Source organism: Idiotropiscis lumnitzeri, chromosome 5 (assembly GCF_059441095.1).
Source record: "Idiotropiscis lumnitzeri isolate Australia: NSW breed Sydney's pygmy pipehorse chromosome 5, RoL_Ilum_1.0, whole genome shotgun sequence".
NCBI classification, from domain to species: Eukaryota; Metazoa; Chordata; class Actinopteri; order Syngnathiformes; family Syngnathidae; genus Idiotropiscis; species Idiotropiscis lumnitzeri.
Window position 1 is genome coordinate 11,914,847 of NC_142395.1, and position 22,996 is coordinate 11,937,842.

Genomic DNA, 22,996 nt, shown 5'->3' on the forward strand with positions numbered 1-22,996 from the left:
CAGCCTAACCCCAACCCTCGGTGTCACATGCAAGTGCACTGGGAGGACAGCTCAATGGGTGATAAAGTCTGGAGCCCTGCCATTGGTTGGTTTTGTGAAGGATCGCCTTGAGATGTTTTTAATTGAACTGTAATTGCAAATTGTTTGTCTTTGTTGATAATCCACTTGTGTAAAAGAATTAAATTATATGTACACACACACCATCATTGGCTAATGGCGCACCCACACAATTTCCCTTCCGAATCAACGCCGACACTTTGCATGTCAAACAATATATTAGGACCATTTGGCACTTCATTCATGTGACATCCATGAAATCTTTGGTTTCATGAGCGCTTTCTAAAACTTTTTCACAATATTCTCTTTTTGCCATGAATTGCATATCCCCCACTGGTGTTTTTTGAGGGAATACATGAAAAAGTTTTTCCTCTCACTTGGAGGTTTTATCCCTCATATGTTTGCGTGTTAGTAAGTTAATATTTTTTGTTTACAGCTGTTTTTGTGTATAAATGTTCATGTTTTTCAATTGTTCAGGCAGATTTTATGTCTGCATTGCTCCTATTCACTAAAACTATCATTTTTACAACAGTCAAAATCTACACAAAAGAAGTCACTGGAGAGAAACCTTTTACCTGCTCAGTTTCCAATAAACTCGAAGATTGGAGATTGACGAATACACACTGGAAAGGAACCATTTGTTGTTAAAAGTCTGGGTTGTAGTAACAAAAAAAAAAAAGAATAATTTTTTTATAATTATATAAAACAAAAAGTCCAGAGATGAAGGCCATATGAGGAAAGCAGGTTTAATCACTGTTAGCAAAACTCGTGCTTGGATCACAAATCCAGTCTATAAAATAAAGAACCTTTTCTTATATACATAAAATAATACGAACTGTAAGAAAGGGAGGCAATGCATATATGACAAAAATGCATTGAGGAAAAGAAATTGAAATTTGCTGGTGTCCTTTTTTTACTGCTCTGAAACGGTCTAAATATTCCTATGTGGAAAAACGGGCTCTGCAAAGCACCAACTTGAACCGGAGCATTTTACAAGGCAGCTTTCTTTCGGAGCCTCACGCCCCGGTTCCTGACAAAATCTCGGATGTTTTGAATCGTTCTGTCCTTCAGAACGGGCTCCTCCGCAAGCTTGCATTCTTTACACTGCAATGTTGTTGCAAGGCATCCCCTTGAAATGGATGCTTTGAAGTGCTTCATCACAGCACTTACTTCGTTTTTGCTCCAGGGCCTTTTCCTACAGCGTGTAGTGTTGAGCTCTGCCAATAACCAGACATTCAATGTTCAATTTAGTGGAGATTATATCAGGATTAAAAAAAAAACTTAAATTGGTGGAACATTCAATGCATTCAAATGTAAATTGTATATCTTATTAAAAGTTAGGTACTAGGGCTTCTCAAAGTCCACGGATGGATGGATATATATACACACATGTATACACACATTTACGTAATAGCAATTATTTACAAAACCCATTTCTTCACAGTTATAATTGGTTTGTCACACAAGAAATTATTTCTTGTTGACTAAACCACATGTGGAAACATTAACATCCTGTAAATAAGGTCATTTTGGGGTTAAATGGAAACCATTAGATCCGCCAGCAGACTTGTATTTGTGAATGAATGAATAAAAATAAATAAATTGTGGCATCCATTGGCATTATTAAATTTACCTCTGGAGTTGTTGGGGTCATTCTCTTTTTCATTTAACAGCATTGCAAGATGATCCAACACTAGCAATGTTGGTGCACTTAAAGCATCTGTCCACGCTAGAGGGCCCATTTTTTATGAACAAGCTCAGTTTAATATTTTTTGATCAGAAAATTTCTTTTTTTTTATCAATTCATTTTAGTACTGATGTCATGTTTAGATGCAAACCTATTATACAAGTGCTAATGTTTAACTCAGTCAAGTGTCCCTTTAAGCTGTGTTGTCATTCTCATCTCAATTAAGCAACTACTGGGAATAATATTTCAGACCCAAATTCAAATGCAAAACAAGCCCATCCAGTTGTATAATTTCTGCAAATACATCACTAACCAAAATTAATTCACCAGAATTCTCTAAGTAACGCTGAAGGTTGAGGTCTCTATCAGCCCCGAAATTGCGACAAGACCCCAGCCTAAGAAAATGAGGCCACATCTGAAAGCAAGACTGAGTGGAACACAATTTTTGAAACACAAAACCTCAACATTGTATGTTTCTGTTAAAAGCAGAAGCTTCTACCTTTGGAGCTGGTAGATTGCTTAGGTTTCTTCAACTCTTGATTTCCTGGCGAAAAAAGAGAAAAATATGCACATAGCATTAATAAAATGAAACCTTAACTTGTCAGGATGGGAAATGATGCAAAAAAATCAAACTTTTTCACAGCACTGTATATTTAGCTGATATTTTGATTTTTGACAAGGTGATTTTTGCAGGCATCTGAGCTACATCAAAATAATGGCATTGTGACAACATGAGTCTCTTACACACCAACAACTGAACACATTCTGTTCGAGCATCCCCTTTTCATCCCGATTGGTCCAAGTTCTGACTCCTCATTGGCTCCATTGTGGTCCGCACCCGCTTCTTCTGCTTTGTCTTCCTCCTGCTCATTGAACTCCGCTTTATCTTCATCATCGTCGTCATCATCATCTGCTGCTTCGTCTTCCTTCAAATCTGGTTCCAGTTCATCTAGGAAACGAATTTGAATGAGTGATGCGCACCCATATAACATGTTACTGAAACAGTTTAGACAAGATACGCGTGAAATATAAGAAAGCTTTTGGTCGTCCGTTTCAGTTCTTAATCATTTGAAAAGATGATCATCACCATACCTTCTAGTTCAATCTCGTGAAGAGACCTTCCCTGGAACTGTGAAAGAGAGCCTTTTTCCATTGCGAGCAGAAGCTTGGCGATTTTTGCCATCTCAATCGTTGCTTCCGGCAGCCGATAAAAGTCCCTGTGGACTCGGATGTCGCGGCCCAAAAAGTTGGCCAGTTGCTCCAATTCATTATCCTCCAGGTTGAGAATCTGGGAGAGCGTTGCCGTGTGCATCCGAAGACGTGCAGACCTGAGATATTCTGGCTTCTTTGCGCCACACTTGTGAGCAAAAAACTTGACGCAGTTCTGTCCCTGGTAGAAACTGGTCGAGGGACGCCGCGGTCTGCCAAAAAGGAAGGGGTTGTCCCTGTGCACTTCACACTCATCTCTTTTGTCTACAAGTAGTGCTGCGGCGTTGACCATCTGCGGGTTTAACAAAAGAGTAACCTTTTGGCCTCTTTTGCCCAAAATCTCGACGGCGCTGAAGTGCTTGGCCAACTTTTGCTCGAAAAGCGAGAGGCCAGCGACGACGTCCTTATGGGTCTCAGTCTGGTCTCTTTTTTCAAAAGACTTCAGTGTCATTTTTGAGACGTCTCCAGCCCAATGTCTGTTACAGATAATAATCCGAGCAAGGGTCACTCGAGCAACTTGGGCGTACATCTGGGGGGACGCCTGTTTTTTCAGGTTTTCAACCGCAACAGCCGACTTCTTCTCCAGGTACTGATAGAAAATTTGCACATCCTGCGTGAAGGCAACAGTAGAAGGGTTGCTCCATTTGGATTTGTTCAAAGCGGCAAGCGCAGCGTGGGAGACGAGCCCCGGCCATTCCTTCGCGCATAATTTGGTGAATCGCTCCGCTGTTTCGATCAAGATTTCATTTTGGACCGCAATGGCCTTGCAGAGAATAATGTCACCGATCTTTCTAAGCGACTGCCCCAATTTCACAGCAAGACTTGGCGTGCAATAAGCGTGTGTCTCTTCATCGTAACCGGCAACATCTTTGACAGCCTCAATGACTTTGTAGAAGTTTTTGGGCTTTGCAGCCTCTTCAAAATTATAGATGGAATATTTTCTTCTTAGGATCAACAACAGTCTGGCCAGTTCCCGCATTTTCTGTCTGATGTACTCAAATTTTTTCGGATCGTTTCCGTGCTTCTTATACGCAGACTGCCCAAATTGCAGTATAAGGAAATCCGATTGCGCTACGAATGCGACCTCATCGTCAATCATATTTCCAACGACTTTCCAGAAACCAGAACTGACTATTTGAGAGAAGGTCGACTGGGCAATATCAGCCACAGCTAAGACTTTGGCTCTCCGGCTAGGTTGCGCGTCTGTCACGGTTTTGGAATGGCATCGGCGCAAGTGGCGCCACAACTCCTTTCGAACAAACATACCTTTACAATACACGCAGTGCACATACGTTTTGGGATCGAGCAAGACGTTTTCTGCTCTTGGCCGTCGTTTCAGTTTTACCGGGCCCTTCCCATTCTCCATCACCTCTTGGTTATGTTGGTAATTCCCCCTATTCCTGAGTTTCTCAAGTAAACGTTTCCTTTCTTTCGAGTGTTTAGGGAGCAAGAATGCGTGTGCGATATCAGGCTCTTCTTTTTTATGTTTTAAAAAGTGTCGGGCGATTTTGGACTGAGGTGTCTTGCAAACGTAACAGTAATTTTTGTGGGTGCAAGAAGAGCGTTTGGAGTTTGGCTCAGTCTGCACGGTTTCCAATTCATCCAAAGCATGTGACTCCACTACAGTTTCTTCCGGAGAAGTTGGCGGCCTCTTTGTATTGCTTGTGGTGGGATCACGATCAGAATAAGGCACACTGCGATCATCACAAGAAACATTTGAAGTCGCAGGCGCACGGTCTTTGTCAGAGTCGTGTCCATTTCGACTTGATGGAGCGCTAGGAACTTCGTTGTGATCGCAGATGGAATCGTCAGCACGAGAAGACGCAATGTCCTTTAGGAAAAAGCAAATAAAGAAAAAATATATATATTTACATAAAACACATGTATGCAAGCATATGTATCACAGGAAATCAACGTACCGTTGAAGCAGTATTCATCACAAAGCCGCTTTTTTGGCAGGACTTGGAAGACACTAAAATCATAATGACATGACAAAGAATTAGTAAATACTTTGTCAGAAAATACAATTCACGGTAAGCTTAAAACTCGAAATGAGTGTAACTACATTCAAAAAAGAGGTATGCTATTATAGTTTTTTTAAATAAATGCTTGAAAAAAAGAAACAAATCTTGCGGTAGTGAAAAGGTGAAAATGCTATTCTGAGAGGAGCTGAGCACCTGGTCTTGCGTCGTCCATAATGATGTTAATTTGCTGACGGACAGAAGCCGCTAAATGTCGGGGCAACATCTGCAGTCTCCATTGCAGATTTTTACAAAAGCGGACATCCTCGTCTTGGCAAATCGACGCGCTTTCAAGGCGCTGGCCCAACTCTTCGCATTCCGACCGGGGCGCGACTGCCGTATTTGCTACAGTGTCGTCTTGTGGCGTTGTCGGTCTGCTGCGCTTCGCCACATGTCTTGGCGTGGAAGAGGGGCTGTGGGCCAAACATTCAATTTGCATGGGTGTCTGCAAAACAGATAAACAATGACGGTGACTTTAAAAGCACATCTTGTGAAAATTCAAATGTGCAATTCAGGAAAGAACTGGGTTCAATGCTAATGTGCTATAAGCTGTTTTAACTTAACTACGTCTTGGCAAAGAACTTGGTTAAAACCAATTGGAGCCCTAAAAGTGTTGAACACTATTTTCTTCTGTGGTATCATATTGTATTGTGATAAAATCAGTAGAAGAGAATGCTAATTGGCCATTAGCAAGACGCTAAGGTTAACCGCTATGCTAACACATGCATTACATGTATGATGGTGCCGTAGGTATTTTGTTGGATGCGATTTGTGAAGGTAGCTAAGATAAAGTGCTATGATTGGTGTTAGTCGATTCATTAAATACAATTTTATTATTTACATTGTTCATTGAAAGTGAGTCATTTCAATTATTAAAATAAAGAATGTGAAATGCTTCATTATAATTTTGTGTAGGTCTACCAAATCATTTTGTCATGATTGATGTATTGTATTGCCTGTGTCGGCCATGCTGTACATGATCGATACTATGTAGTAGAAAGATATTTTGTGTAATAGAATAAGATTTGAGGATCTCTACGATAAACATAATGGATTGAAAGTGATTATATATTTTCCACACGCTATTTTTGCATCATTGGTTCTCCAGTGCTCTGAGGCTGTGTACGGATGCAAAACGGCGTGGTTTGCAAGATGATGGGAGAGGATCATCCGGTAGGATGCATGTCACTAGAGGGGTGGGGGAGATGCCTTTGTGATAAGAACTTGACTATCAGATGCAAAATGGCATGATATCAAGACAATGGAGAGGATCACCCAGTACGATGCATGCGAATCGCGGGGGGCAGACAGCCTTGTGAGTCAATGTGTCTGTTTGCGGTGTTGTACGATCCAAAACACATATTGCAAATGTGGTCTTTTTCATGAATGTAATCGAGTAAATGAGTACACTGGACTTTGTTGTACAACAGTACAGTTACCTCGGCTATATTGGCCGTGCTCTCCCTCTGTTTTGTGTGAGACTCGAGGAACCGCAGGCGTGCAAGAATCCACTTCTGTCTGCTGCTTAAGTTGGCGCCACAGCTTCCAGATGGTACAAGCTCCCTGTACCTTGTGTAGTAACTACGCAGAGACTCCCACTTCTTTTGGAGTTCTTCAACTGGAAGACGGTGACAAACAATTTGAACTTTGGTGCCTTGTTGGCAGCGTTGCACTGATACGATACTAGTATCAGTGTCTATATGGCATTTAAACGCTGGTATCGGCGAGTACTGCCATAATGTGCCGATACCATTTACTGTTTAGAACTCTCTCACCCTCTGCAGAATAAACAGCGACAGAAATAGGCTGTTTATTCTACACATGAAATTCATAAGGGATGATTTAACTGTGAATGATTTCACATGGAGTAGGTATGCAGTTCTTTGAAATTAAAAAAAAAAAAGCTCTTATATTTTGAGGAAACTCCATCCAATTACTCTGATGCTGCAGGAGTATTTCAACCACACCTTTAGATGGCTAACAGGAAGAAGTTAGTAGGGTATATGGACCAAACAATTACACTGCAAAACTCAAGTATAAAAAGGAATCCTACCTGGCATATGCAGCTGTGTCTCAATTTCTTGCCATAGTTTGGCTTTCATCTTTAGATCTGCACAGCCTTTGTCGTACAACGGCAGTCTGTCTTCAATTAGATTGACTAATTGGCCTTCACGCTCTTCTGTCCAGGCAGCCAATTCGTCCCATAAAAAAAACAAAAGGGGGAGATGTGCAAAATCAGATAAGTTGTTGTTCTTGACAAAGGAAAAAAAAGTTTGAAAGGCTGCTGTTTTCACCGTTTCACTTTCATCACCTTCTGTTCTCGTCCCGGTAATTGATTCGCAAAGTAAGAGTCAGAGTCACGACAGCCCAACTTGAGTCAACGAACGCGCACCCCCGACAACGGCGACCACGTTAAGACGTCACATACCAACTTCGTTGCTGTCGATGTCAGATTGGCGTGTCGGAGTCGTTTGTCTTCTTGTGTGAACTGTTCACATTACCTTGCGAGTGAATATTTGACCAGCAAAGCAGCAAAGATATAGGTCACACAATGCCCCATTAATATCTAATTTTGTTTGTGTATGTTCATAAAGTTCAGATTAATGCTTCAAGTGCATTATTAGTGTGCTGCTCTAAACTTCATACATTTATTTGCTAAACCAATTTGAGTGGTATGATGACTTTCTCCATCTTGGTATTTCATGCAAATCCTTATTTTACACATTTATTTTGTTTTTATAAACTAAGAAAAAATGTAATTATTGAGTGCATTCCCAAGGTCTATTTTTCCTACCGAAATCATTACAGGCAACATTGAGTGACTTTTGACTTAATCATGTCGACTATACGGTTGTCAACTTCACAGCATCATGCTTAACATTTAAACATGTATTATTTTGAACTTCAATTAACTAAAAAAAAAGAATAAAACTCAGCGAACTGTTAATGTAATTTTGCACTATATGTATCAAAAGTAGAAGTGATATCATTTACTTGCTATCGGGATTGGTGAGTACACAAGAGTTGATTACTTGTACTGGTTTCAGTCTGAAAAGAATGGTATTGAACCTCCCTAATCGTTATCATCAATATAGTGTGAAAGTGGAGCCAACAGACTGCCTGATTCAGACATTTCATAGTGTGCTCATCACCTTCTTCACTCTTCACACGGGTACCAGTCAACGGAAACTTGGTGTTTTCATTATCCTCCTGCTCCTTTTTAATGTGAGGGGGCAACAGCTCGTCTTCCCTTTTGATGCGTGGAGGTTCAAGCTCCTCTTCCTTTTTGATACATAGAGGCTCCAGCTCTTCTTTTTTTATGCGTGGAAGCTGCAGCTCCACTTCCTTTTTGATGCAAAGAGGCTCCAGCTCCTTCTGCTCAGGATGAAAATCTTCATTGACGCCTGCGGGACATGGGTAGAAACCGCACACGGTTTATAGCAGGCCTATTTGACTGGTGGGACCTGGGAAATTTTTCCCATCAGAACCACCATGCATCACCTAAATGTATCAGTCAGTCAAACTGGAAAAGTGCCGGTTTGGGCAGTTAGTCATCCGCAACAGAAGTGGGCAACAGTGAAGCGTATGGGTAACAAGACAGCTTAATCTTTTACACCACCTTCTTCTACCTAGGACTTGCGTTCAAAGAAAATGACGCTATTGAAGAAAAGTCGACCGCATAAATTGAATTTTTAACAGTGAATGTACTCCAAAATATGCATTTTTCATTACATTGAGAAAGCAAGAAGACATTTTTTTTTATTTGCTATCAAAGACATAATGCTTCACTTTCCCACTTTCTGAGACTTAATTCATCACTCAGCGCCGCAGTCACTCTAGATATGTCATTTTTTCCGCACAAACTGTCGTACAATTTTTTAAAAAGATGTTAGGATTTGGACCTGCTCAGGGAGTTGCCTTTAAAACAAGTCATTGCATCTCTTTGTCAAATGAGCATTTGCGTCACTGTCTGTAGATCGTCCTCACGTTAAATGGACCAGGTCGTGCCTTTTCTGTTGCCGGGGCCGATCCTTCTCTCAGGAAAGACCTTCCATTAAATGTTCAGCAAGCACCCTCTCTGTCCACTTTTAAAACTCGTTTGAAGACACGTCTTTATTCTTTAGCGATTGACTCAATATGAGACTGTCGCTGTTTTGCTATTATTTCGGTATCTACTGTATATGAGTTTTTATTTGTGTTCTAACGTCCTGATAATTTATATTGCATCATGTGGAAAGTGCTTCGTTACAGCCCCAGCTGTTGTGAAATGCGCTATATAAAGAACTTGTGTTATATTGTATTGAATTGTAACGCCCCCCAATCTTGTTAGAAAACCAACTAGAGGGAGAGGATGAAGTGAACAAACCTGCTATCCGTAATGCAACTCCGGGTTCCAACTTGCAAAGTTCCCCGTCGGTCTCTTCGTTCATGCGTCTAGCAGGCATTTTTTTATAAAATGGTCGCAACACTTTACAGTTACACTCGGTCTCTTTTTAGCGATGTGTTGCGAAAACACGTGTTGCTTAGTTAGCAAGATAATATAAACTAGCTCGATAAGCTTCAACGTGCCCGAAGACGACTTTATCAAGACACGGATATAAAACAAAATGTGATTTAGACCAGCTAAAAAGTGATTTGTCGACGCTACCGTGTGTTCGAGTAGTCATTCCGAAAGAATGATTCCGTCAAGCTCGCTAGGTGGCGTAAAAAGCCGACCAGAAAGCAGCTCTGCAGCAGTCGGACGGCAACTCCACACGGGCAAAATCTGCTGGATAATTTGTTTGGCGGTTGTAAATCTTCGTTTGGTGTATTACCGCCACCCACCGGACTGGAGTGTGGAGCAGTAGAAATGGGGGAAAAAAACTACTATTTTAAATGACTTACCTATTTACTCTGAATTTTGGTTGTCGATGCGCTTCCAAAATATTCAGTGGTGAAAGCAGGTGGATTTCCGATCCGCGTTTCTTTTGGTTATGAAGTTTGAAAAATAGCAAACAACTGGTAATTTCTTTTCAGTTTAATATCGTTACAACAAAATAGAAATACAGCCTGGTGTTCTAGTTTGTTGTCTGGAATGAGTAAGGAAAAGGTTAAAAACAGTTTGATTTTCAATTTTTAATTCAAAAACGAATATAGCATACAGCGATAATCTGGTGGAAATAAATTACATTCTTGAATGTCACAGTTGAACTTGTGCTTCCAAGTGAGTCATGTTTTATGTAGCGGGAGGTCGTTGGCGTCTTCTGAATATAACGTTAACTTGTTATCGTAACCTTTCAAAGGAGCGGGGCTGTTATATTACGATTGCTTACGGTTTTTGCTTTCTGTGCGCGTGTCTACGTCGTACGTGGTTTTCAACAGGAAGCACATTTCTATTTTTGCACGTGTAGTGTTTTTTTACGATGTTAGATGAGGCTCTGGACAATTCCATTGATTTGAGCTTAATTTGCTCCACAAAAAAATGTCTCTTCATCCATCACATAGATTGAGAATATCATTTGTGCTCCACACTTGCTTCGTTGTCCTTGGTTTACCAACTACTTGAGTAGCTCTGGCATTCATTTAATCTCTGCATTTATTGGTGAGTTCTTGAAACGTTTCAAGCACTAGATGAGCACTATTTCCTCCCATTTTTGCTCGAAACTGTTGAATCTACAAGTTTTGGGTGGAACTCAATATTTTAAGTCTTAGTGCAAAGTAGCACCGTAAAGATAAAAATGTGCTCCAATAATTGTAAAACTGAGCGGATCATCCAAGGAGTGTGATGCTCCAGCTGCTTTCAGGTGCGCTCATGTTAAACAGCTCAGACTTGTATTGCCATTGACTTTTATTTACTGTGGTCTGTAAAAATGCAAAGACAAACTAGAAAACATTGAGCACACATCCACCCAGCGCAAAACAGTGTAGTCAAGCTTAACAAATCATTACATTCATTACTGAAACACAATGCCAACAATTTCCATCAAATGTATAATTATGCTCGCATACTAGCCAAAATTACTCAATAACATACACGTGCAACAATAAACACTTTTTTCGGCGTCAAGCAATGATGTCAGTTAGGAAAAGTGGAGTGGAATTCACTTTCAAGAGAGATTTCCTCCTCCATGTTTCAGAGGAAGCACCCTTTCATCTCTCCTTGACCCCATGACCTTTGATCTTCAGTGTGTATCGCTGCGTGTCTTTTTAAACATCCCCTCCGAATGAATTTCTTATCACAAACTGAGCAGGCAAATGGTTTCTCTCCAGTGTGTGTTCTTGTGTGTACCTTTAAATCTCCGTTCTTTAGGAATCGTTTACCACAAAATGAGCAGGCAAATGGTTTTTCTCCACTATGTGTTCTTGTGTGAACGCTTAAATCTCCCTTCCTTGCGAATCGGTTACCACAAACAGAGCAAGCAAAACGTTTTTCTCCAATATGTGTCCTTGTGTGTATTCTTAAATCTACCTTACAGTTGCATATTTTACCACAAGCAGAGCAGGCAACATTTTTTTCTTTAGTGTGTGTTCTTGTATGTACTTTTACATCTCCCTTCTGAGCAAAATGTTTACCACAAATTGAGCAAGCAAATGGTTTATCTCCAGTGTGTATTTTTTTGTGCCTTGTTAACGTTGCATTATGAGTGAATTGTTTCCCACAAACTGAGCAGACAAAAGGTTTTTCTCCAGAGTGTGTTTTTGTGTGCCTTGTTAGTTGGCAATTCCTAGTGAACCTTTTACCACAAACAGAGCATACACAAGGTTTTTCTCCAGTGTGAGTTCTTGTGTGCATTCTTAAATCTCCCTTCCTAAAGAATCGTTTGCCACAAGCCTTGCAAGCAAAAGGTTTTTCTCCAGTATGGGTGACTACATGTGCGCTGAAAGCTCCCTTCTGAATAAAACTTTTACCACAAATGGAGCAAGCAAAAGGTTTTTCTCCAGTGTGTGTTCTTATGTGTGCTCTTAAAGCACCCTTCTGAATGAAGCTTTTTCCACAAACTGAGCAGACAAAAGGTTTCTCTCCAGTATGTGTTCTTGTATGTACGTTCAACACTGACTTTCGGCAAAAAGTTTTGTCACAGTAAGAACATTTCACTCGTTTGTTGTCAGTTGGACATGTCATGTCACCTGCAGTGTTTTTATCATCAGTATCATCCTCATCATAGTCAGAAGAGTGTGACGTTCTGTCATCACGATCTGATGGTGGCACTGAGAGGTCGTCTGATTGGGTTCCTCCACAGTGGACTCCATCATCTTCTTCAATCTTCGCACTGGCACTCACCAATGGAGACTTGAGTTCCTCCTCATCCTCATGGTCTTCCTCTTTAATGTGCAAAAGCTCAGGTGCCTCGCCTTTAATGCTAAGAGGCTCTGGCTCCACTTCCTCTTTGATTTGAAGGTTTTTTGGATCCTGCCACTCAGGGCCAAGAGAGTCACTGATGACTGCAGGACACAAGAAGACAAAAAAAAAAAAACATGGCTAATAGAGTCAAGCTTTGCTCAGTCAAGTCTCGTGTTGTGACTTTGATGTTGTGGACTTTGCCACATTGCCAGCCATCTAACTACTAATTTTCTAAAGGATACTTTGAGCCGGCTTCCCCGATCCTCAACCTGGTGATTCATCAATAAAAGCTAACATGTATGAAAAACAATGATGGAGGCGGAAGCACTTTGCTATTTTATTTAATCATGTAAATTAGGACTCTTTCATCCACCAGATGGGATGTCAAACTTGAAATATTCAGTGACATAAACTTCTTGAAGGCTTAAATACAAATCTTGATGGACCTAAGACTTTTATACAGTGCAGAATATTGTGAAAAATGTTTAATTTATTGTGTTCAAATGTTCAGAAATATTTCTTTCTCTTCAAATGTATTTTCATTAGTGTCATTAGAATAACATTGTATTAATCCATGTAATGTGGAGGTCAAAATGCTACTATAGTGACAACACAAATTTGTGACCAACGGCATCCAACAAGGTAGAATTCTGTCGCCTCTTCGGTTTAGCACTGTATACATATGAATTATTGTTGACTTTGATTTTAACTGCATGCGGCGCCGCATGTTGCATCTGTGACAAACTCATGAATCACCTTAGACAACATGCTCATTTTTAGCCCATGTTGTGCTGGCCTTCTGTGCCTTCCTAAAACGTGCACACAGTATGGTATGGAGTTTGACATAAACTACGACGGGCAAAGAGGAAGATCATGATTGTGAAGATCGCATTGGAGCGCTCTGTACATCTCTGTAGTGCTGTTATGAACAAGGAAGCATTTGTGGCTACAGCATGAGGCTCCTGCTGCGAGCTTCGAAAAGCTCCAGTGCAAGTCAAAGGTATGTTAGGGTTGGTGTACCTACGTGGCACCTGTTCTGCTGCTCGACTTACAGAAATCGGATGTTTACATTTACATTGAGGAGTTCTGAGCCACAAAATGACTTCATGAATGTTCTAGCTAAGCCTCGAAGTCGCTCTGTAAGGTTTTATTGCTGTGCAGAGGAACCACTGGCGAACATGTCTACATGTTCCACTGGCTTACTTTTTTTGCAGTTATTCTCTTAATTATTTTTCTCCTTTTTGTTTTTTTTCTACTCTGTCATATGGATCCTTCTTGGTATTAATTACAGAATAAAATAAGTGTTGTTGCAACTTCCACATTACTTATTTTAATATTCATTTTTGTTCATAAATCTGACATTTCTGAAAGGATCCGAACCAAGATTTGCAACGTGATAATGATCAATACATATTAATAATTTCCAAGCGAAATTAGAAACAAGAGTGAGAGGAAGAAGTATCGAACATACCTGCTGTGTGCGACGCAAGTCGAGGCTCCACCTTGCAAAGTTGGTGACTTTGCGGCTCCTTCTCCTGTTTGTTCCCACAAAGTTCCTCCTCGTACTCTTCCTCTTTCACGCGTCTTGCATACATTTCCACACAATTATTGGAGACCTGGACACGTGTTGCTAACGTACTTGTCTCTTTGTTAGCAAGCCAGCTAAGCTAAGCTAGCTCGAGAAGCTTCACCGCGTACAAAGACGATGGAACAAATGTAGATTAGTCGAATTTACCGGAGAAGAGCGCCGTGTGTCAATGTTTCCGTACGTTCAATCGGTGATTTAGAAACAACGATTTAGTGAAGCCAGCGTAGTTACGTGAACCGATCACGAAGAAGCTGTCTGTGGCAGAAGAGGTACGGCGACAACTCATGGACAAAACTCCTGTCTTCCCCCCGCGACCCTAGTGAGGAGAAGCGGTACCGAAAATGGATGGATGGATTATACTGGCGTACAACCCCTCGCCCCCTCAACTACAACGTCGAAAAATGCCATTGCGACTTCTCGCCTATAGATGGCGGTGTTTTCTACACTCTTGCGTTGATCTTCTCAGCTGTTTCACTTCGCACTCCACTAACTTTTAAATGAGACCCACTTTGACACCAAGTTTTCAATCTTCGTGAATGTTTTCAAACTCGTATCTACCAAAACGACATATGTGCATTGTTAAGGCTTCTGAGATTTTGGACAGTTTCTCATTCTTGTAGATGTGAAGCAACCTTCCACCCGCTCAATAGTTTTGCTTTAAGAATTGATCCAATATTGGAGAATGGAATCATTTTTTACCCTACCCTCTCCTATCGTTTTCCTTTCACATTTAATAGATATCGGGGTGCGAAACGGCGAACCGCCAGGTTTTTCGTTGTCGCCCACTGTTGGTCATTGTTTTTGTTTAGTTTTTTTTCCTTTGGAAAGGTTGTAACTGGGAGTACACGTTACGTGTGTTTAACATACATGACCAATAAATAATATTCTGATTCAAGATTAGTCAACAATCAACCAGTGGTCAACAGCAAATTTGAAATCTGAGGTGGCATTTGTGTCACTAAACGTATCTGTGACGCTGATTTTAAGATGTCTTTACTTTTTATAGCACATCATGTTTTTGAGCTATTTATTTGTTTCGTTATTTCACCAATAAAAACTTGCACAACACTGGTTTTACTATGCGTTGTAAATTATTGTTTTATTGTATTTATTGTTTTGGAAAACATTCATCTGGTTCATTCACCCTTAGTTCATTAATATTACAATATATTTGACCATATTACATATAATAGTATTGTTATATTATATACAGATAACAGATTCAGAAGGAAGTTTAAAAAAATTATTTAGGACAGTATCACTGTCTCTATAGAAAAAAATAATCTTGGTATAGTTTCAGAAGCAGGCAATGACTCAGTCTCAACAAAGTCTCAGTTTCTCAACAGTTTATTTTGCTGCTCGACTGTCTGCTGTTGTTTTTGTCAGCACATTTGTGTTTCTTAAGCTGATCCTTCCGAAAGAATCGTTTAGCACACACACTGCAACTGAATGGTTTCTCACCAACATGTATTCTTGCATGAGTTTTCAAATTTGTCTTTCTGTTAAACGTTTTACCACAAATTGAGCATGAAAAAGGTTTCTCATCAGTGTGTGTTCGCATGTGTCTTGTTAAATTTTTATTCACAGTGAACCTTGTACCACAAACTGAGCAGACAAACGGTTTCTCACCAGTGTGTGTTCTCATGTGTATTCTTAAATCTCCATTCTGGGTGAAACTTTTACCACAAAGCGAGCAGGTAAAAGGTTTCTCTCCATCATGCAATCTTGTGTGTCTTATTAAATTAGCCTTTGTAGTAAACCTTTGAGCACAAACTGAGCAGACAAATGGTTTATCGCCAGTGTGTGTTCTCATGTGATTTGTCAGATGCGTTTGTCTGGAGAATATTTTACCACAAACGGAGCAGGTGTAATGGTTTTCTCCTGTGTGTGTTCTTATATGTGCTTTCAACAAAGACTTTTTGGCAAAGGTTTTGTCACAGCGAGAACATTTAACACATTTGTTGCCATTGTGAAATGGCGGATCACCTTTAGAGTGTTCTTCATCGTTGTCATCATCATCATCATCGTCATCGTAGTCGGAAGAGTGTGACGTTATGTCATCAGCTTCTGAAAGCGGAGTTAGGAGGCCATCTGATTGGGATTCTCCACAATGCTCTCCGTCACTTTCTTCAGTCTTCACAATGAGAGTCAACGGAAACGTGATTTCATCCTCCTTTTCTTCTTCTTTAATGTGTGGCGTCTCTGGCTCCTGCTCCGCTTTATTATGAGTGGGATCCAGCACCTCTTCTTCGATGTGAGCAGGCTGCGTCTCCTCTTCATTTTTGACGTGGGGAGGCCTTGATGTCTGCTGCTCTGAACCAACAACAATTTCACTGACGTCTGCCAAACACAGGAAGAAAAAACACACAAGCTTTAGTCGGTCAAGTGTCACGTTGCATACCATTGTTGATCCATGTTCTTGGCAATGTTTACGATATTGATCCCATTGGTTCAGGCGGTACGGGAGGTACTTTTGAATAATAATAAAAATCATAATAGACCTCAATTTGAGTAAAACTTATACAGTGGCACCGGTACTGTGATGCCATCCAGCTGAAAGAATCCCAGCGGGCCTTTTTGAGTAGCCTTGGTGCAGGCCACTAAGGCAAAAACTCAGGTGCAGAGTTGGATGAGGCCATGAAGGAGGGCTTTTAAGAAATGCTGCTTCAGCATCCAAACCGCCAAATCAGAGAAGATGGCGGAGATGGCCGTCTTCAGTCGGAAAAGGAAGGAGTGTCCTCTTCAGGTTGGGATGAGTGGAGGAGTTCGAGTTTCTTGGGCTCTTGTTTACCCGTGACAGCAGGATGGAGCACCAGATGCACTCAAGATGCAGACTCAACATCAGCCTGGTGCGGTGAAGGAGGAGCTGAGTCCAAAGGCAAAACGCAAATCCAAAGATGACCGCACGTTGGCATTTTTAGCTCCAACTCTGTGGAACCATCTTCCACAATCCGTTACATTTACAGAATCCTCGAGCTGTTTTAGACACCAGAAAACTTTCTTATACCGTCCGAACCTTTGTATAAAACCCCACTTTGAAATACTAACCCCAATTCAACACCCGAACCTAACCCTTCTTTGAAACCCTTGCGCTCGTTTAAACTCCTACTTTGAAACTTCAATTCTTATTTAAAACCGTTATTTCAAACCTTACCCCGAGTTTAAAACCCTGATTTAAAAACCATAATCTTAGTTCGTAATCTAAATATGACCCTCTAATCCCAGTTGGAAACCAAACTTCGAAACCCTAACCCAAGTTTAAAAATAAACCCTAAAAGACATAATTAAAACCCTAATACTAGTCTCAAACCCTAATTTGAAAACCTATCTCTAGTATGAAGCTGGCGAAATTTCTGTCACCCTCGTCCTTACGTTGGAATCGGTCATTACAGGAGAACAGTCACTTTTATAAAATGGTTCAGTGGAAATAACACCGGCATATTATTGTTAAGAATTGCAGCTAGCGTGGTTTGCAAAAAAGTGTGAGTAAATTGAAGTCAACAAACCTGTTCCATAGCACATAACTGGAGGCAGCTCGGCACCCGCATGTATCTGACGCTCGTTTTCCCTTTTTGCTCCACAGGCACAGACGTCCTTCTCGTACTCTTCTTCTTTCACAGTTTTAGCACACATTTTAATTACAGCACATGATACTCACTTGCTCTCTGCTAGGCGATGTGTTGCTAACAAAGACAGCTCTCGCCTCTTTGTTAGCGGCTAGCTAAAATGAAATAAATTAAACTAAGATAGGCCGAGAAGAGTTTATATCCACACGAAAATGGCCCAAATTGTGATTTAATCCTCTTGGACGAAGTGCGTCAACGCTACGGTACGTCCAAGGAAGTAAAATTCCCGAAACAAAAAAATTCTGAAGATCAAATGTGTGCTTGTGGGAAATGTGCAGAGTACAACAGATGGAGGACAACATTTTCGCTTGGTGCAAGCTCTTCATTTTATTTAATTTTACGACTGTTTGCATGTCCAATAACTACATTACCGCCATCTATAGATCTAAATTGATTACTGCTGCCAGTGCTTAATTTAAGCAGAACAACAAAATAAAATCAGAAGTAAAAAAATAAATTCAACTTTTAAATACTCATGTTTAGTCTTGTTGTACATTTCCATGTAATGCTAGCTTGTGTTGTGCAAGTGTAATTTAGTAAAACCAACACTCCTCGGAGCCTTCAAAATATAGACATGAGCGCCCACTAGAAACAGCCTTTGCTTGTTGAGGAAGTGCACAATTCGCCGCCATCTTGAAGTGGGAGTCCTCGGCCATCTCTTCCTCTTCCATTCATTTTGAATTAATAAATTCATCATAACTCATCGAATTCTCGACCAATCTTGACAAAGATTGATTTTTTTAGAAACATCAGGACATATGGTAAGCATTGAATTTCCACCATTCATTCAAGTTCAATCATTATGTAAAATGACAATAACAATTTAAGTTATAGAGCACTTTAAAAAAAATAACCATAGTTGCATACGAAGTGTTGTACATGAAGTAAAACTCAGGCATATCAAAACAAAAACAGTTAAAGCTAATTTTAAAATAGCAATAATTATTAACATGAAGAAAGTAAGTACAACACTAACACAATGCTGAGTCAAGAATCAAATAAAATGTGTTTTAAGAGGCACAATAAACACATTGCATCATACCCTCTAAAACTGAGCTCTACCATATTGAAGCGTAATCACATTGAATCACGATCAAATGACGTTTTTCGGTTGTTATTGACCCGACATGTTTCGGCGACAACCTTTCGCCTTCTTTAGAGTGTCACGCGAGGGTGTGTGACTCGCCTTTATTGTCTGTTGTCCCACCATCACGAGACACTGAAGAAGGCGAAAGACTGCCGCCGAAATATGTCTGGTAAATAACCTAAAAAAAACAGTCTGAGATTAAACAAAAAAAAAGAAACCTGAATTGAATTATAAAAATTAGGAAAAAATTTAACTAAAAATATTCATACAGGATGTTATGTTGACCACAGTCCACATAGACCTGCCAATATTGCATGACACCTAAAAGTCATGCTTAGGTTGAGTGAGTGTTAACTTCTGTTTTGCAATTTAAAAAAATCATGCAATGTTGTCGAATATAAGGAGTAAAGATGTGGACCACTTTTGAAAACGTACGCCTTAAAAATGTCAAATTTACACTTGCACAGCTTCCGGTAGTCAGTTATTTTGCGTCTCCCCAGTCTATTTGTAGCTTCTTTGACTGCTGCTATTTTCTCCAGCACAATTATGTATCGTAACCTGATACTTATTAGCGAACTTTTTATCACACACACTGCAACTGAAAGGCTTCTCTCCGGTGTGTGTTCTGGTGTGCCTTCTTAAATGTCCCTTCTGAGTGAATGTTTTACCACAAACTAAGCACGCAAAAGGTTTCTCTCCACTATGGGTTCTTGTGTGTTTTCTTAAACTTCCCTTTTCAGAGAATCGTTGATCACACACTGAGCAGGCAAAGGGTTTCTCCCCAGTGTGTGTTCTCAAGTGTGTCCTTAAATGTCCTTTTTCAGTGAATCTTTTATCGCAAACTGAGCAGGCAAAAGGTTTCTCTCCCGTGTGCGTTCTTACGTGCGCTTTTAAATTACAGTGCTTGCTAAACTTTAAGAGGCAGACTGAGCAAGCAAAAGATTTATCCTTAATATGTGTTTTTTTGTGCTTTGTCAAAGTATCTTTTTGAGTGAACCTTTTACTACAAACCGAGCAGGCAAAAAAAAAATTTCCAGTGTGCTTTGTCATGTGTTCTTTCAAACTGTACTTGGCATCAAACGTTTTGTCACACTGAGAACATTTCCATTGATTTTTGTCTGTGTGATTTGTCATATCTCCATGAAAGTGTTCATCATCGTCATCATCATCATCATCAGTATCATGAGAGTGTGATGTTATGTCATCATCATCTGAGAGTGGAGCTAAGAGGTTTAATGATTCTCCACAGTGGCCTCTGCCACCTTCCATTGTCATGTGTTGACTGGAGCTGCAACTTGGTGGTTCCGCCCATCTGCGCTTCTCACTTTGACATTCCTCTTCATCTTCTTCACAGGTCAAAGGGGCAAAGGACAGCGACATCTTGGTGAAATCATATTCATCTTCTTCCTTGATGTGCGGAGACTCCTGCTCTTCTTCAGGATAAAGATCTTCATTGACGTCTGCAAGACACAAGACGACAGTGAATATAATTCTTATTTTTACCAGTTAGTAATAGTAACACCAGATAACAGTTTTTGCAACAGCTGTTAACAGTTGTCATAACAAGAAAGTCCCATGACTGACTGTCTCATGTGGGGAAGATCTTAAAATGTGTTTCAGATGAGTTGACGGGGATTCAGGAAGTGGCCAACAATTGCTCCTGCGATATGAACTCGCCTTCTTCTGCCTGCAGACAACCCACACTGCAAATACCTACCACTCAATATAACCAAGAAGGAATACAGTGGAGCTTTAAGTGATGAAAGACCGGGTTCAGAAACATTTAAGTTTATGTGTAAGATTTTGTAGAAATATTGGCCTATGGGGAAAAGCCCAAAGTCACTTGTTCTTGATGATCTTGGTTTGCAGACTATTTTTGTTTGCAAACAGCTTTGGCATGCACGCACGGAAGGATCAGTTGTGCTTTTCTTGCAACATAACTTGCTGTGTGCGTCACCCAATAAATTTAGTTTTGCTCTAAATCAGTCACGTTTAAAGTGTGCATTATCAACATCATCATCAACATCGTCAGAAGGGTGCATCATGTCGTCACGATCTGATGGTGGAGCTAAGAGGCTGTCTGGCTGATTGGGATCCTCCACTGCGCTCTCCGTTACCTTCTTCACTTTTCACAATAACACCAATGAATGGAACATTGCAGAGATCATCCTCGTGCTCTTCCTCTTTAATGTGAGGAAGTTCCAGCTCCTCTTCTTTAATGTGATGAATCTCTAGCTCCTCCTCTTTGATGTTGACATATTCTGACTCCTGCTGCTCAGGACCAAGATCTTCTCCTGTGACACCTGCAGGACATGAGAGGACAAAAACACACATTGTGGTCAAGCCAAACTTTGCTCAGTCAAGTCTTGTTGTTGTGTATTGTTGTCAATATGTGCTCTCTTAGCAACATTTATAAAAAGGTAGACTAATTCTTTAGTCAACAGGCTATGTTGCAATTTTCTCTCTACAACTATTTACAATATCTACTCCTGGTGTCCTCTCATGTCTCCTTTGACAATGACGTATCGAAGAAGCGTGCATAGGAGCAGTTGCGTAAATGGAGCCGGACTTACTTGAGACTGTACTGCCCTTGCACGTAGCAAAGGGCCATGCACATTTCAGCCGTTGCTCCAAAGCCGTGAGAACAACAAGCACCAATCAGCCACAGAAGGTACATGGCTGCACATGGGAGAAGGTGGCCCCTTAGTACCTTCTGCCACCTCCAACATTGAAAAAAACTAATTCTTGACCCAGCACCTCCCGGATGTAACACACTTCGTACGTGACGTTCCATTATCATTGCTGGTCTGAACTTTTGATGCGGTTTGAGTTGACTAACAATGACTGTTTTTCTTTTAGAAATATGTTTTTGTATTATGTTTAAAGAAAACGGTGTTGTTACAGTAAATCTTGTAGGAAGTAAGTCAAAACGTTTTCTAATCAGAATAATGAGAATGAGGGTTGGACAAAAGAAGCTCTCTTCTTCCCACTCCTTTTCAGGCCAGATTTTAATTAAATACTGATGGGAAAATCCTGTTTGGGTTGTCTTATGTTGCCGCCTGAAAAATAATGAATAAAAAAACTCACAATGTATTGTGTTGTTGAAGGGGTGCATTAGAAAATGCAACATTACTATTTAGTTCTGTTCCAGTGGAAATAATCAGACTTTTTCTAATCTGAAATGACAGATAAGTGAGGGGCTGGAATAGTTGGTTTGATCCTTTTTAGACTGTCTCAGGTATTTCACCACCAAGTCGCAACAGCAGCCTGATGCAAGTTATTTTTCAATGTGTGCAGCGCAATAAAAACGAGAAAGACTGGAGACACCACACTGAAAAACTGGCCCCCATGTGGACAAACTTTCTCCAGGCAGCTCAGGAGAGGGCAACAAAAATTCAGACTACACCAAACAAGTGGCGCTGAACTATATTGCGCATTGATTGGTCGTTACCCGAGCTCTGAGCAACTGTGATGTCATTTTCAGTCAACAGGAAGTGGTCAAATGTTTTCTTTTGCACCCCCCCCCAAAAAAAAGTTTTAGGCTGTTTAATGCATATTCCACAAACGCAGTTATAATCGTAATGCCGTAATGAGACTAATGTGAGGTTTGACTTCACACGTACAGCGCATCACCACTATTTGCTATTTCGGAAGTATTTATCACACCGGTATGCCTTCGCAGCAATCAGCACACAAGAGGTTGCTTCCAAAGTTGGTGAACGTTGCTTTAGAATGAAAACATGCGGAGTAGAATATGACCAAACCTGCGCGAGGCTGTTCCAAAACAGCGACCAGGAGATGTTGTGGCTCGTTCTCCTCTTTTGGCTCGCAAAGTTTCTCCGGATAGTCTGATTTGTTTTTTGCGCACATTTTCACACGATAATCACAACACTTGAAACAAAATGAATAATGTATTGCCACTAAGCCCGTCTCTTTGTTATAAGCTAGCAACCGAATATTTGCTAGCTTGAAAGACTTCGACGTACACTAAGACAAGTATAATTAGACACAGGCAATTCAATGCACGATGTTGTCCTCCAATAAAATTTATGATCGAGGCAACGTATCGATCAAATACTAATACGAAAACAAATATTAAATGAAAGGAGAAAATAAAGATGAAAACGTCCGCACTGGAAGAAGTACGGCAACACCACTTGGACAAATCTGAATTGCCTCACCGCGCTAATACGTCACTCACTCATCCTTCAATTATCATTAAAATGTTCCAATTTGCCGTACTTCTGTAGGCAGCTAAACATTTGCTTTCTTTCACCTCGAAATATTTATCTAGGATTCATATTGAACATATTGAATACTCGACATAATTCGTATGGGGGGCCAACTTCACGCAGGTCTCAAACATCCATCCATCACCCTAACCACTTATCCTCACGAGG

General features: G+C 40.5%; 3 protein-coding genes across 4 annotated transcripts; all 3 read right to left on the reverse strand.

Moving 5' to 3' along the window:
* Window positions 1–787: 787 nt before the first annotated feature.
* On the reverse strand, window positions 788–9,766 carry LOC148336950 (uncharacterized). Of its 2 annotated transcripts, none has more exons than XM_088295840.1 (10): window positions 9,341–9,766; window positions 8,127–8,378; window positions 7,028–7,150; window positions 6,414–6,592; window positions 5,131–5,419; window positions 4,873–4,925; window positions 2,837–4,784; window positions 2,493–2,693; window positions 2,244–2,288; window positions 788–1,274 (listed from the first exon to the last, which is right to left on the reverse strand). In XM_088295840.1, the coding sequence occupies exons 1-10, from the start codon at window positions 9,417–9,419 to the stop codon at window positions 1,048–1,050; spliced, it is 3,396 nt and encodes a 1,131-aa protein (XP_088151966.1). In that variant the 5' UTR covers window positions 9,420–9,766; the 3' UTR covers window positions 788–1,047. The 2 variants fall into 2 exon arrangements, with proteins under 2 accessions (XP_088151966.1, XP_088151965.1); XM_088295839.1 differs by having other exon boundaries at window positions 7,028–7,153; window positions 9,341–9,765.
* Window positions 9,767–10,789: 1,023 nt separating this feature from the next.
* LOC148336951 (uncharacterized) lies at window positions 10,790–14,266 on the reverse strand. Its single transcript, XM_088295849.1, has 2 exons — window positions 13,767–14,266; window positions 10,790–12,396 (listed from the first exon to the last, which is right to left on the reverse strand). Exons 1-2 carry the CDS (start codon window positions 13,888–13,890, stop codon window positions 11,087–11,089), a joined length of 1,434 nt encoding a protein of 477 aa, XP_088151975.1. The 5' UTR covers window positions 13,891–14,266; the 3' UTR covers window positions 10,790–11,086.
* A 754-nt stretch (window positions 14,267–15,020) lies between these two features.
* LOC148336952 (uncharacterized) lies at window positions 15,021–22,756 on the reverse strand. The gene is made up of 5 exons (XM_088296077.1): window positions 22,361–22,756; window positions 20,714–20,899; window positions 19,100–20,056; window positions 17,390–17,536; window positions 15,021–16,223 (listed from the first exon to the last, which is right to left on the reverse strand). The coding sequence occupies exons 1-5, from the start codon at window positions 22,464–22,466 to the stop codon at window positions 15,223–15,225; spliced, it is 2,397 nt and encodes a 798-aa protein (XP_088152203.1). The 5' UTR covers window positions 22,467–22,756; the 3' UTR covers window positions 15,021–15,222.
* Between the last annotated feature and the right edge of the window lie 240 nt (window positions 22,757–22,996).

Excerpts from the sequence above, each read along its gene's own strand:
- LOC148336950 (XM_088295839.1), bottom strand. The coding sequence starts at position 9,419 with ATGCCTGCTAGACGCATGAACGAAGAGACCGACGGGGAACTTTGCAAG. Across the intron at positions 4,785-4,872 it reads TGATGAATACTGCTTCAACG|GACATTGCGTCTTCTCGTGC; the intron begins GTACGTTGATTT and ends TTTTTCCTAAAG. Across the intron at positions 1,275-2,243 it reads GCAATCTACCAGCTCCAAAG|AGCTCAACACTACACGCTGT; the intron begins GTAGAAGCTTCT and ends GGTTATTGGCAG.
- LOC148336951 (XM_088295849.1), bottom strand. The coding sequence starts at position 13,890 with ATGTATGCAAGACGCGTGAAAGAGGAAGAGTACGAGGAGGAACTTTGT. Across the intron at positions 12,397-13,766 it reads ACTTGCGTCGCACACAGCAG|TCATCAGTGACTCTCTTGGC; the intron begins GTATGTTCGATA and ends TGTGTCCTGCAG.
- LOC148336952 (XM_088296077.1), bottom strand. The coding sequence starts at position 22,466 with ATGTGCGCAAAAAACAAATCAGACTATCCGGAGAAACTTTGCGAGCCA. Across the intron at positions 20,900-22,360 it reads TTTGGAACAGCCTCGCGCAG|GTGTCACAGGAGAAGATCTT; the intron begins GTTTGGTCATAT and ends CATGTCCTGCAG. Across the intron at positions 17,537-19,099 it reads CAGTCAAAGAAGCTACAAAT|TATCATGTGCTGTAATTAAA; the intron begins AGACTGGGGAGA and ends AGAGCAAGTGAG.